This window comes from Triturus cristatus, chromosome 2_1, assembly GCF_964204655.1.
Source record: "Triturus cristatus chromosome 2_1, aTriCri1.1, whole genome shotgun sequence".
Classification (NCBI taxonomy): domain Eukaryota; kingdom Metazoa; phylum Chordata; class Amphibia; order Caudata; family Salamandridae; genus Triturus; species Triturus cristatus.
In genome coordinates this window covers 32829562-32844355 of record NC_140581.1, presented here as the reverse complement: position 1 = coordinate 32844355, position 14794 = coordinate 32829562, and the positions used below count along the sequence as shown (strand labels likewise).

At 48.4% G+C, this 14794-nt stretch overlaps 1 protein-coding gene across 2 annotated transcripts in view; it reads left to right on the top strand.

Annotated features, from left to right (window-relative positions):
• LOC146863655 (long-chain-fatty-acid--CoA ligase ACSBG2-like) overlaps positions 1 to 14794 on the top strand; it is a 797459-nt gene that overhangs the window by 740448 nt on the left and 42217 nt on the right. For both annotated transcript variants that reach the window (XM_085627744.1, XM_085627747.1), the window contains 2 exons: positions 6936 to 7169; positions 7822 to 8039. In XM_085627744.1, coding sequence (XP_085483870.1) covers positions 6936 to 7169; positions 7822 to 8039 — 452 coding nt within the window. The remainder of the gene's footprint in view (positions 1 to 6935; positions 7170 to 7821; positions 8040 to 14794) is intronic.

Sequence of the window (14794 nt, the reverse complement as noted above, 5' to 3'; positions counted from 1 at the left end):
GCCACCTAAGGCTGGCGGAATCTCTTGGAACAAACGTACCGTGATTGGCCTTTTTAGTTTCATTGAGGTTGAAACAATCTCTTACCCAGGCTTCTGGTTCACTGTTACCCATTAGAAAAAAATATATAGGGCGGTTGCACTCACAGTTAAAGCATAATAGATCAGGTAGTCCTTGTATAAATACTCTGGTGCTGGTGAGACCACCTCCTAATCGTTGAGGTGTAGCTCTTCCGCTATGGAGTGCTAACGTGAGGACGTCTTTCCAAGAGACGCGTATTCTCACTGTTACCCATCTCATTTAGCAAGGGTTCACAACCCCAGAATAACTTCTCTTAAAAGGCTATTCTCACCAGCTCAACTGCATTCATTACTAGTAACAAAGCTTTTTCCATTAAAGCCATTATAACAACCATTGACAAAGCCAATAGGTTGGGCCTCCCTGAGAGCTGCTGGCTTTGCCAATGTCTTTTAGCCATATTGTAAAGCAACGTGGCTGGTGTGCAGCATGGCTAAAAGTGGTTTTATAAAGCACTATGATGTGGCCAGCACTGGTTGCATCATATGTTTTAGGTCGAGCCTGGGCAGCGCATGAGCTGATGTGCAAGTCATGCTGTATTCGAGCATGGACTTGAAGCCACGCCCGCTCACCGCCCGTATTTGTTATTGGGTTGTCATTGTCCTTTGTAAATGCTGGCTTCTGATTCATTAAAAGGCTTGTTAGTCCCTCCTTAGTACCGCCTTGTCTTCATTTGTAACCTCCCATGAAGATTGGCCCTTTTACTTCGGTTGTTACACGGTACGTCTTATTTAGTCTGTAAGCACTATTTTCGTAAATGAGTTTCTCCTACTGCAGGCACAACATGATTCCTACAACCTTCAGCGCGCCATGGGTGCTTTCACTTTCTAAACACCCTGGGACAATGGCAGCCGCATCTTTGAAATGCAATAGGTCTCGCATTTACAAGAGTTTCTGCTGTTGGCAATGCCTTCTATTTGTGTTAATTATAAAAACAAATAAATAAAAAGCATTGTCATTTACAATGCCAGTAGCTTAAACTCTTGCAAATCCGAGACCTATTGCATTGCAAATGCTTTTTTTTTTTTTTTTTTAAGCCTCCATTCTACATTTTGCCAATGTTTCTCTTTGTCCTTCATTGCTCTTTTTTGTCTTTCTCTTGGTGAAAATATGATGGTAAAATGAATTATTAGTCGTAAAAATGAGTGCAACCACCGTCACAAATTAAGCATTGATGCTCACCTTTGCATAAATCACTTGAGAAACGCTTATGTTACAAGTGGTTTCTGGCCAAAACCTCCTTCTACTGTCTTCTCCACACCCTTTCTGTCACCTAAGTCGAGGACAGAGAGATGCCTTCCATCATAAAAGGTGTAATATTACGGACAGTTAACTGCCGCACCGCTCGGACAGACAGCTCGCCGGGCCCCCTCAACCTAATTTTAAAAGATTCTATTTCAGGAAACTAAAACAGTCCTTCCCCAGGGCTGAGCCTGGCGCTGCGGCTGTTTTGTAAACCCCAGCGACGGAAAACGTGCTTGGCCGGGTCATTTTTTCGCTCTGCCGCTTGGCTGCACTCCACCGAAATAGGCACGATCTAGCTAGATGCCATCAAGAGGAAATCCGGCTGCGGCACAAATTTTTATTCATGAACGTACAAGTGGCTGTGAGAGCTGAAATGTTCACTTCTGTGTAAGAGTTGTGAGGGAAGAGCCTGCGGTAGTGATGGAAAGCATTCTTGTGCTTTTTATTTCTTCAAATGTTGCAGGAAAGCATGTCGTGCCTGCACTAGGAGAAACTGATTAAAGAAAATAGTAATTACAGTCTAAAGAAAACGTACCATTTAACAAGCAAAGTAAAAGGTCCAGTTGTTATGGGCAGTAACAAATGGAGACAAGGCGGTACTAAGGAGGGTCTAACAAGCCTCATAATGAATTGGAAGCCAGCATTTATGAAAGACAAAGATACAAAGCCACTGACCAATATGGATGGAGAGTGGGAGGGGCTTCCACTGCATACCCTAATACAGCATGCCTGGCAGAGCGAGCAGCACATGCGCGCTGTTGCTAGGCTTGACCTAAAAATAGTAGGATCTTTTGCTTTGGCCCTGCTAGGTATACCTGAAGTTACGTTGATGTTCTATTTCAAAACTCCATTATTCAGATGTGGAGACGTTGATCTAACACATATATATACTGCTGTATATGCTTGTATCTGAATATGTATGGTATTAGTTGTGTATGTGTATACACAAGTATGTATATCAATCATTAGATGTGACTGCATGTCTCCCCATTCACAAGAAGCACAGCCACACTAGGGGGTGGGCGGAAACGTCCGTTCCGTCCGGAGTTTTACCCGCTCCGCTTTGAGCATGGAGTTCTGGGCAACTCCCCCAACCTAAAGAAGAGAAGAGGGCCCCTGGAAGAAACGATGGAGAGGCCGAGGCAGGGGAAAGAGGTACATACTGAAGAACAAAATCGCCAAACCTACACATTTACATTCGCTTTCATCCAATATTATTGATTATTCACGGCATTCACACTGAGCCAAAAAATGTGATCACCAACAGTTATTTATATATAGTCTCACAATACTTTTTAGGTCTCGCCTAGCGGTGCAGCGCATGCGCTGCTCGCTTTGCGAGGCATGCAGTATACACTATAGGTGAGGGAAGCCCCGCCCACTCCTCCGCCCACTTTTTCATTGGCTTGTGGCTTTGTTGTTTCTAAATGCTCCCTGCTGATTGGTTTAAAGGCTGCTAGTCCCGCCTTATGATGGCCATGTCTCCTTCCACGGCTATTGGCCCCTTTACTGCATATTTCCTGAGTACTACTTTGTGTCCTGCCACCCCTCCCGCTGTCCGTGCCTTCTCTCCCGCCCCCTCCCACTCCCGTTGTTCGTCCCTTACTCATGCCCGCCCACTCGCACTCCCGTTTGTAATTCAAGAGGTCTCGTGTAAATGCGAGTACTCTTGCATTGCAAATGCTTGTTTAATTTCAGTTCTCGCCCTTGGGGACTTAACTTCCATATTGTCGCCACTCCAACTGGTTGTTTATGGGATCGTTGTGTAGTTCGCTCCGTTCCGTTCATAGTACATTTATTCGAATTAAATTACTGTCCTGCTACACCCTAATAATATATGTGTGGCCGCAGTTCAGAGCACAAGGCTAAATCAGAGCTGATTGAACAGTTAAGTAGACGTCCAAAGGGTACAATAACTAGTACATTCTAGAAGCATAATATATATTTTGTAATTGGCATTTCAGAAGAGAATAGTAATTTTAAAATATGCTACGCATTGAAAGATTACCGCTTTCTTTGTGCTAGGAAAATTACTGAAATTATAAATTGTTTTCAAAGTGAGTGCAGACAATGAGGGGGGCCTCACTTTGACAGCGCAAATTCTCTTTCCCTTACATACGGTTAGACATTGTCTTAACCTCTGCAGTTCTCAAAGATGGCCACGTTATATACACACAGCTGAGAGCGACGTTCCTTGAGGACCTTCTTCTGTTTCAATGTTGCTCAGTACGTTTAGGAATCGTCACTTCGTCCTCTTCTTATTTGCGTCACTTTCCTGTGCTCCTCCTACTTCCTATTATCTTCCAAAGCGTGCAGCTGCCTAGTGCTCGTTTCCCCGGTTTCTAGGAGCTGCTTTCCGCTCCGGCAGTGGAGCTGCCAGCATGGTGAGTGCGCTTGTTGGTATTCTAAAGAATATTGGTGTTGCCTTGATATGTGTTAGGTCTGCTGGGACATCCCCGTGCTGAAGTAAGATTTATTTAGATTCACAAGCTTCCGCCAGGTTTTTCAGAAGGGCCGGAAGTGTAGTATTCTTGGGGGCAGCACTGTCTCTCCTGTTCTTCATTAACTCAATCATTTGGACTAGTGAGAAGAAAGAAATGAACAGAATGAAAGTAGACCACACATGCTTTGCCCACGCACCTACCCCCAGCCTATCGTACCTGTGCATGCAAACCAGCAACACTGGGCCAAGAGAACACATACAGCTTGTGCGTGGCAGTCCCCAGTGTTTGCCCTGACACGCATTTAAAAAAGAAAAAACCTATATTCCCGTCATGCTCTGGGAGTTTAATATCATAATGTGGCGTTTCCTTGAGCATTTGACGGTATTCACGGTTTTAAAGGTAGTGGACGCTTATTGTCTTGAAACATAATTATTGCATTTTCACTACTATCAGAAATGTGCATCTACAAATGTGTGCAACCTATAAGCAGTGCTTTAAATGGGCCGGTACTGAGTACCGACATATTTTTATTTTGAGAAGGAGAGTACCGGCATTTATCAAGAAAAACGTACTACTTTTAATTGGAGAGTACCTGCACTTCTTAGAAACAAGCAGGCACTCTGGACTTCTATTTCTCCGTTAAGGCTTTTCACACATAATATGATACTGTGAGGGAATCCAATATGTTTAGTGTGTTCCGCCGGTTTGTTTTTGTTTTGCACTTCGTCCTTTGCTATGGCTGCAGCCTGGCTGTTATGTGATTAGGCACTTCTGTTCTATACAAAAGGTAAGTGTTCATATATGCTAAATTATCGTATTTGTCCTTCCCATAAGACCGCTGTATGTGTGCAGATGTCTTGAAGCTCTGGAACTAGTACAGATATGGGAAACAGAAGCAGAAGATTAATTTGTCCCACTTGTCCCATCCTGTATGCTTATAATAGTTATGAGTTATGAGGTATTCTGCCTACAGTCACGTTAAGTGTATTTCAATAATATGTAATTCACACTTCGTAATTTCTCAGCTTTCCAGTGGCCCTTTTAAATGGACTCTTAACACAGTGCACAGGTCCAATAGTGGTTAGCTGTGGCATAGTGTTTCAGGGGCATCCTAAGGATGTTGAGGGCCCTGTTCAGAACAGCTTTGAATGTATTATCAAATTGATCAAATTGCAGGCCTTTTATGCCCTTGTGGCAGGGTCAGTGACAGGGCAGAGCCACAGTCTAAGTGTGTTTACATCTAATACTCGGTGATAGTGACGTGGTTTCAATATCGTAATAAAGCAGCACCTCATGAATATTATTGCAAATAATCTTTGTGACGCCCCCTCTTTCCTCAAATGCAAGGTCCTGTTCCGACCTAAAATATACTTATATTTATGGATGTTGCATGGTGTTGAAAAACAAGCATTACATTTCTTGGCAAAATTTCTGTTAGAGTCCTACAGATCATCCACATTAAAAATAAATGAAGGGAAAACAGATTTTTAAACAAACTGTTTAAGAATCATTCATGGTCATCAGGGTAGGACTGTCTGCAGAACCGAGCAGGCTCTATCAGTGGCCCCCTGGAGCACTGCATCCCTGGGCAGTGCCCACTTTGCCAATGCCTTTAAACATCTCTGTATTGTTGTCACACTTGTTGCTGAACTGAATCTGTAACACGCTTTTCCTTTAAGAGTGGGGAATCTATAATACAGATTTTTTTTTTATTTAACACTTAATCAACAGATATAAGCATAGAACAGGGATATGGTGTACTTTATAGATACAAACCGGCAGTTTGAAAAGGAAAGAAACCAGCATTGGTAATGCCAATCGGTCTCGCTATTAGGATGTTATATATATTTAGCTATGCTAGCATTAGCGGAGGGGGAGCACGACATGCTGCATTTTACCTGACGTCTGCGGAGGGCTTCTGCTGCCTCAAAAGCGCCTTCCTTATTGATACGCACTTACCCTGACTTCTAGAGCGAAAGTGATTCAGCACCCACGCTAATGTGCTGCATAGCTAAAGACATATGATATCCTAATGGCGAGACCGATTGGCATTGCCAATGCTTGTTATTAGTTATTTTTGTCTTTTCCATAAAGTTTTTCTAATATTGTCCACAAGTTAGCTAATAGTTTGTGGAAAAAAGATTGCAATAAAACAGATGCTTATAAATCAAAATCTAATTCTAAACGACAAGGTAATAACAACCTTTCTCCACAAAGCACACACTTTCAGATCACAATCGTTCCTCATGCATACCACAATTGTATCTAACCTATCAAAATATGTTAAAAACATAATTTTGGGTACCACAAGAAGACAAACACATCACTGTACTTGGATTATAAACAATTGGTGATATCAATAAAAAATATACCCATTTTCATTATTAAAGAAGAGATTATTTACTTTCCTTTGATGCACAGTCAATATATTCTGATTTATGGTTTCCAGAATTAAAGCCTTTCCTTAGAAGTGAAAACTCTTTCAATGAAAGTCTTCTTCGTGCTCCTGGCGTGTTCTTTCAATGTGCTGGTTCCAAACCTTCTTTCCAGAGCCCTGTTTCGCTGCTTCTGGGCCTTTTCAACTTACTGTAGTGCTTTCTTCATCATGTTACCCGTGGTGGAAGTGTGAGACATGGTGACTTGTCATTGGTTCACATGAAGGCCACCTGCCTTAGGCGCAGGCAGCCCAGTGGGTGTCTGGCACCGCAGTAGTCCTGTGGAAGATGCCAGCATCCAGGGGAAGTGTTCCTATTTATAAGAGGGGGAGTTGAGGCCATCCCAGTGCAGTGGCGAGTCCCACTCCCCCATATCTGAGAGAACCTGCCTCAGACCTAGCTAAAGCTCTCCACGCCTCCAGTGGTAACATTTGAAACCACTGTTCACTGAAAGCCGTCGTTTCAGTATGGGAGGTGAGTGCACATCTGGCTTTAGGTCACAGTATTTGTTACCTTAGTATACGTGATTATTCTGAGAGCTTGTGCAGCTACCAATGAGTAGAAACTTTGGTCTGCTTCACCCGTGTAGCCGTGATGTTAAGCATTTGTGGTTCTTGGGAAATGTTATTTGATGCGCACAAGTGATAGTTGTAGTGTGCTCGTCGAACTTGAGGTGCCCTCGCTTTAATCTTTCTTGTATGTCACCCATACATTCTATGATATCTCCTCGCACAGGATCAGCTCCATGCCATGGGGTTACACGCTGGCTAATATTCTGGTCTTCAGGAGGGTCCACGCTGCCCTGGGCCTCGACCGATGTACCCGGTGTTACTCAGGAGCTGCCCCCATCATGCGTGACACCCTGGAATACTTCATGAGCCTGAATCTGCCAGTGATGGAGCTGTACGGCATGAGTGAGAGCTCTGGTCCACATACCGTAGCTGTGCCTAGTGCTTTTCGGATCATGAGGTAGGTGATGCATCTCCCCTCCCACTTTCACTATCTAGCTATCGTGCACTCCTACACTGACCAACTGAGGGCCTGATTTAGATCTGAGCAGCCATTTTACTCCGTCACAACGGTGACGGATATCACGTCCTCCGAAATCTATATCCGATAGGATATAATGGGATTTATATTTCGGCGGACGGGGTATCCATCACCGTTGTGACTGAGTAACCCGTCTGCCAAGGTCTACATCAGGCTTTGAATTACCTCCAACCCGTAGGCGTCAACTGGGCCTCCTAAACTCTCAGGCCTTCGACCTGAGGATGTGACCACATCAGCACTTGTCTTTCCATTGGAGTGCGTCATGATGGTCATGGCATCGTTCACTCATCATGATGGTCATGGTATCGCTCGCTCATCATGATGGTCATGGTATCGCTCGCTCATCATGATGGTCATGGTATCGCTCGCTCATCATGATGGTCATGGCATCGCTCGCTCATCATACAAAACCTCTGCCTGTCATTGCCTTGCATGGGTTCAGAGAACCATGATGGTCATAGTATAGCTTGCCCATCTGCCCTACATTGCCTTGAGTGGGATTCCTATTGGCACGTTTGTTGTTTGCTTTGTTTGCTCATGCACGAGTGAGCTATCCTCCTCTTTTCTCTAGCACTGGTAAGGAGTTGCCCGGGTGCAGAACACAGATCTACAGACCAGAGGACGACGGCACCGGGGAGGTCTGCTTCTGGGGAAGGCATGTTTTTATGGGCTACTTGAACATGGAGGAGAAGACTAAAGAGGCCTTGGACGAGGAGGGCTGGCTCCATTCGGGGGACCTTGGCAAGCATGACCAAGATGGCTACCTGTACATCACTGGGAGAATCAAAGGTAAACACCGTGTGCTACTCTTGTCTCTCAATACTGATCATGTCCACATCATTTAATGTCAATTTAACTTCAAACTTTAGCTCATGTAACAAACAACCAACCTCTATTTTACTAAGTTCGTCTTTTGAATAGAAGTTACATGATAAATACTAAATACACAGGGGTGGGGGGCAAGAATAACCCTAGAGAGCGAAGAAGGAACAGAGGGCAGAATGCAAGTTTAGTCTAGGGGTGGGCAATGACCCGCCATGCCCCTGAACTGCCTCACCAGTGTACTTCAGAAGAGGATACTTAAAAGGAAAGGGTGTGGCCTAACGGCTACAGCAGTCAATCTCTAAGCTGGGGAACCGGGTTCGAGTCTCGGCAGGGATGCTCATCATCCTCTGATTCTGGGCAAATCACTTAATTTTCCTGTGCCTAACAAAATGAATGTAAACGTCTTTAGAACTTGTTGAATGGAGGCCAGTTAAGTTCAGGAATTATTGGAGGGGTGGACTGGGAGGGGGTTAGGGTGGTCAGTCCGTAACGGACTATGGGGAGTTGAGAGGGGCAGGTTGGGAGAGACGTGGGTTGTTGGTATCTAGTGTTGTGAGGTGTTGGGGCAGGGGGCAATAAAGGTGAGAAGGGAGGCTCAAGGGCAGATTCTGGGGCAGAGAAAAAGATGGGGAGGCAGCCGGAGAGGGAGGTAATTGTTTGTGGGAGGTTGGAGAGGAATGGTGTGGAGATGGTCTGTAGGGGGCTATTCAAGGTCTGGTGTTTGGCAGTGGGTTGGGGGCATGTTGGATTGCAGGAGAGACCGGGGTGAAAGGGGTTGTATGGGTGGACCAGAAGGAAAGGAGAATGGGTGACAGGGGTTTGGGCTGAATGGAGAGGATGTGCATGAAGGATAGTCTCCGGGCTTGAGGGTGAGATAAATAAAGCGGATTGTGGCTAGGATTGTGTCACTGGCTTGGAACATGCTACATGCTTTTCCCATTGTTGTAGCTAGACATAAACAGTTTGCCTGAGAGGCCAAAGGGGGAAAAGCATTTGAGTTTCCGGGGTGGTACAGGTGGATGAGCTAGGGGCAACGGGCGTCTCCAACATGTTGGAGGCTGATACCGGTCAGGAAGTTATGACCTAGACAACCATTCCTAGGGTAGAGACGGGCATCGCTCGGTCATCTGCAGCCTTTGCGAGCTCACTACGTTCTTCAGGGTAGAAGGAGACCTAATTTAATTGTCTTTGGTAGCGCGATAGATGGGGCTAGGATTAGGATCGCTATGTTATCGATATGTTGTGCTGGTGGGATTGGACAGTTTTCTAAACTTGATTAGGTTTGCTTTGTTGAGTCAGCGGGCTGGACACTAAATGTCAAGCATATCGGAATGGCATCTGCAATTTGTAATTCTCCAGAGGATAAGAGCATAACCATTTCAAGATGGTCACCGTTTTGGGGAGGAATGAAATCCTGTTATTGCAGTGATTTTCAGAGGGGAGTTACTGGTTTGAAATGGGCATTGCTAGAGGATGACTTTGTCCCATAAAAGACGGCTGCTGTTTTGAGGGAGATTGTGGTCATTTTTCTATATCGGATAGAGGCATGGAAAGGCTGCAATTCTAGTAGTGAGATTGGATCCAACAGGTGCTGAAAATTTAAGGTCAGGCACACATGGAGGAGCAGATTGCATTTGTGCTTGGTGAATTGTTTTAAGTCAGGTGTACCTTGTGCCATGCAAATGTAGCAAGGATGGAAGCAGATGTGTTTGTAATAGTGAACCCTCGTAGTCAAAATGTCCATGCTCAGAGAGTACAGTCTTTTTACTCCCTTCTCTGCTGGACTCAACAGTGGTTGACTCCAGTGCTCTACAGCCTGGAGGCAATTATTGTATTGCCTTGGGTGCTACCCCCATACTAACTCTCAGGGCAGCGCACGCTTCTCCTGTGTAGCCCCCACACGCAGCCCTTTCCATACTGCGCTTGCATATGCTTATCACGGGAAGCCGTACTTTTGCATACTGCACTGCTACACATTTATCATGGTGAAGGAAGTGACCTGCTTCGGAACACCCGTGTCACTCATGACCACCTCTCAGCCTTCCATACAAATGAAGAGTCTGTCAGACAGTAGAGAATATAAACCATTAAATGTTTATTCAGATACACTTGAGCGGAGCCATGTCTGCCCAGTCACTAGGGGTGCTGCAGATGGAACTGACATCAGAACTCATGGTATTACATTATGTAGGATCCAGAATCAGTAAAACACGCTCAAACTGGAAATTTCCAGTTGGGATCAGCTACACAATGAAGCTACAGAGAAAAAGTTTTGATCCTGAGACTGGGCACACACTATCTGTGTGCCAATCACGCTGCCGGCGCCCATAGCCTAGCTAGTGGGAGCGGGCTTCTATCTTGTGAAAAAGGTATGCGCTAACAATAACAATATATACATTTGTACAGCTAGGCCCTACCTTGAGAGACAGAGAAAGAACACATCACGGCTGCTTCTAGCAGAGCTGAGTAAAGAATAAGTCACGACCATGACACAGCATGGCGGCCAAACGTAAAATGGTGCCGCGAATGCTAACTTAAGCTGAACAACTCATAGCACAACAGCGAAGACATTTTATTATATTCCAACAGACCCTCCTTTTAGCATTTCGCTAAACCCATTTTACCCTAAGGAAAAAAAGAAATTACTTTTTCATGTTGGCAAAAAGACCTCAGCAGTCCATATACTCATGATCAGGAATAGACATTGCAAGAGATGGGGACTCCAATATACCCTCATCTATTTTCATAATTTCCTCAATTCTTTTCTGCAGCATAATTGTGTTATTATTGGGTATGAATATTTTTATTTTGTGTGCCAGAGCACTGACATAACATGCCGGGAGGCAATGTATGCAGAGGCACCAAGACAAGATAACGCCTGCAACTATTACCAAAAAGATAAATATTTTCCAACCCCATGTCATCAGCGTATTCCAGAACCACCCCAATAGTGTACGGTACCTGTCTCCTGGTGTATTTTGGCTGTTAACCTATGTAACTTCTGCATTGCTGAATAGACCTTGGGTGTGTAATCGGGTATGTTCATGCAACAGCTCCTGCCAATGACACGACAGGCCCCTACTCGGTCTGCAAGGATGACATCTAACACCATCCGGTTTTGTAAGGTAACTAATCTCGTAGTCTGGAGCTCTGCTGTAATATTTGTCGCTGTCCCGCTGTGGTATTGATAACTGCCTCCTCAGCTCTGGTGAGATGACACATATCTGAAAGAAACACGTTAGTTAGATTCCTCACCTTAGAATATCCCCAGGTGTCAGGCTGGATCAGGAAAGATTTTTCGTCAGCAATACCCTTGCGCGTCGCTAGGCCTAGTCTGCGGCTCTGAGTCCGTTGTCGGCGTCGTGATTGCCGGGATGACGTCGTCGGAGTACTTGTACGCCACCCTCGCGCGCTGACGTCAGTTCTTCTTTTATCCGCGCCAGTAAGCGCCGATCCGGGAAGAGCATACCCTTTTAGTCACTTTTTGACTAAACATTTTTGAACTCTTTTGGTTCCATATTCAGTCGACCTCGACTCTGGTGCCGATAGGGATGCCTGGCTTCAAAGCTTGTGACGCCTGTCACCGACTGATGTCGGTCACGGATCACCACCGCTGGTGTCTCTATTGCCTTGGGGCCGACCACGATGCAGAGTCGTGCCTCGACTGCCGGGCCTTGACTTCGAAGGCTAGGCGGGAGCTGTCCCGCAAGCTGCTCGAGTTCCGGCAGTCTGCTCCGCGCCGCTCAAGGTTGAGGTAGAGGGACCGGTCGCGGAGCCACAGTCATCACCGCTCGTCGGGGTCAAAATCTTCGCGCTCTGGTAAGTCGAATCACAGCAAGAAGTCGAAGAGACGACATCGCTCTTCTGGCTCCCCTCGCCGGTTGCGTGACTCGGCTGAAGGTTCGGGTGGCACCACCCGCGCGGCTCCAGAGCCGCAGGAGTCCCGTCCGACCTCATACCCTCCGGTTCCTGGGTTTGACGCGACTCCGGCGGAGATCAGGGACTTCCTCGTGGCCATGAGGAGCCTGGCTCCGTCATAGATGCCTGCCGGCATGCCTTCGGGCCCCGCAGGCTCGACTAGGAGGCCTAGCGAGCCGGCGGTTCCGGCCCCGGTGCCGTCGTCGACTCCGGTCCCGCCGCCGCAGATCCCCGCGGGATCCAGGCCTGGATCCTGGTCGGCGCCGGTCGACCTCACGACCCCTCCACCAGCGCCGACCCCTCTGGTGCCGCCCCCGGCACCGCCTTTGGACGATGCCGTTCCCCGGTTTAGTCCCGATCCGGGCCCGGCGTCGGAGCGGCGCCGTATCCGACGCCGATGGGTGACAGGTTTATCTTCCGCCGGGCTCCGATCCTTCCACCTGTGTACCAGGAATCGGATGACGGAGACGACTGGGAGGGGTCTGAGGACCCTCTGGCACGGTAGGGCCAGTTATCTCAGGACTGGGCCGACCAACTGGGGGATGCCAGTGGTCTTGATACCTCCCCTGACACTGGCTTCATCTGTCCTCCATCCGTGGCTTCGAAGGAAGGTGCTACATTTTCTGTGGTGCTGCGCAAGGCGGCCGAAGCCCTTGGGCTGGAGCTGCCTGCTGTGGCCGTGAGGACTAATGTCCTCACTGAAGTGCTTCAACCGCCAGCAAGCGCCTCTGCTGCAGTTCAATGAAGCACTGACTGACGTTCTGAAGGGCAACTGGTCCAAGCCCTCCACAGTTCCTCAAGTGGACCGGAACATGGCCCGGCGCCACCGGCCTGAACGGGGCAACCCCAGTTTTCTGTCAATGCACCCCACGCCCGAGAGCCTGGTTATCAAGGCCTCTATCTCCCAGACCTCCTTCCGGTCCGCTCCCCCGGATCGGGAATCCAAAAGGTTGGAACAGTTTGGGAAGAAACTGTTCTCCTCACTTAGTTTGGGGTTGCAGTCTATCAACACCGCGTGCCTTTTGGACCGTTACTCCCACTCCCTGTGGGATACGGTGGAGTACGTGCTGTCCCAGTGTCCGGAGGAGGCCCGGACACAGCTAGCCCAGGCTGTTGCCGAGGGGCGGGATGCGGCACGGCAACGATGTTGAATGGACACAACGGACTCGCTAGGCAGGGCAATGGCGACCACGGTGGCGATTCGTCGCCACGCCTGGCTGAGGTCCACGAGTTTCTCTGGGGATGTCCAGAGCACCCTCATGGACATGCCCTTCGATGGCAGTCACCTTTTTGGCGACAAAGCGGACAGTGTGCTGGAGCGCTTTAAGGATTCCAGAGCTACGGCTAAGTCCTTGGGCCTCTCGGCCCCGCGCCTGCAGACTTCCGATATTCGTCCCTTTCGTGGCCAATGAAGGGGCGGCCCCTCATGTCCGTCTAGCCACAGGCCGCAGAGCCAGCTTCAACGTGGTCACAGATGTGGAAGCCGCCGAGGCGGAGCAGAGGGAGAACAAGCCGGTCCGTCCACATCTACCCTGGCAGCATCCGCCTCAAAGCCCTCCTAGTCTGAGCTTTCAGGCCCATTCCACGCCAGTGGGAGACAGAGTTCGCCATCACCTGCTCCACTGGCGTACCATCACATCGGACAGGTGGGTGCTGCAAATCATCCAAAGGGACTACTCCCTCCCCTTCGAGGCAACCCCTCCAGCCATGCCACCGCAGTACCACCGCATGTCGGCGGGGATAACTTGAAACTTCTGCAGGAGGAAGTTACGGCCCTCTTGGCGTTCCTGGCCCAGAAGTAGGTTGGGTTGTTATTCCCACTACTTTAAGAAGGGCAAAGGGGGCCTACGCCCTATATTGGACCTCAGGAGCATCCACGCCTTCCTCCGGAAGGAGAAGTTCAAGATGCTCACCTTTGCTGAGGTTCTGGCTGCCCGAGACCCTGGAGACTGGATGGTAGCGTTGGACTTGCAGGACGCTTATTTCCACATCCCCGTCCTGCCACCCCACCGGCGTTACCTGCGGTTCACGGTAGGCCACGAGCACTTTCAGTTTACCGTGCTCCCCTTCGGCCTCACCAGTGCCCCTCGGGTGTTCATGAAAGTGATGGCGGTGGTTGCAGCTCATCTGCGCAGATTAGGGGTTCCAGTCTTCCCCCTATCTCGACGACTGGTTGTTGAAGGCGGGCTCGCCCCAGGCAGTTGTCTCCCACCTCCAGACTACATCCGACTTCCTGCATTTGCTGGGGTTTTCATCAATGTGCCGATCGCATCTGAGTCCCTCCCAGAAGCTCCTTTTCATCGGAGCGGTTCTGGACTCTGCGCAGTTCCGGGTCTATCATCCGGAACAGCGGGTCCGGGATATTCAGGCTCCGATTCCCATCTTTCGGCCTCTATCCCGGGTTTCGGTCAGGTTGGTGCTGCGGCTTCTGGGTCTGATGGCCTCCTGCATCCTGTTGGTGCATCACGCCAGATGGTGGATGCGGGCTCTGCAGTGGGACCTGAAGCTTCAGTGGGCCCAGCATCAGGGCAACCTGTCCGACCATGTCTTGATCTCGGAGGGCACTGCAAGACAATTGCAGTGGTGGCTCATGGACTACGATTGGGTCAGTGGCAGATCCCTCTCCCTTCCCCAACCGGAGCACGTAGTAGTGACGGATGCGTCCCTCCTGGGAGGGGGGGGGGGCACATGGGAGAGGCGGAGATCAGAGGCCTCTGGTCTCCGGCGGAGTACCTGCTCCATATCAACCTTCTGGAGCTGAGGGCGATCTGACTTGCATTGAAGGCATTACTTCCCTCTGT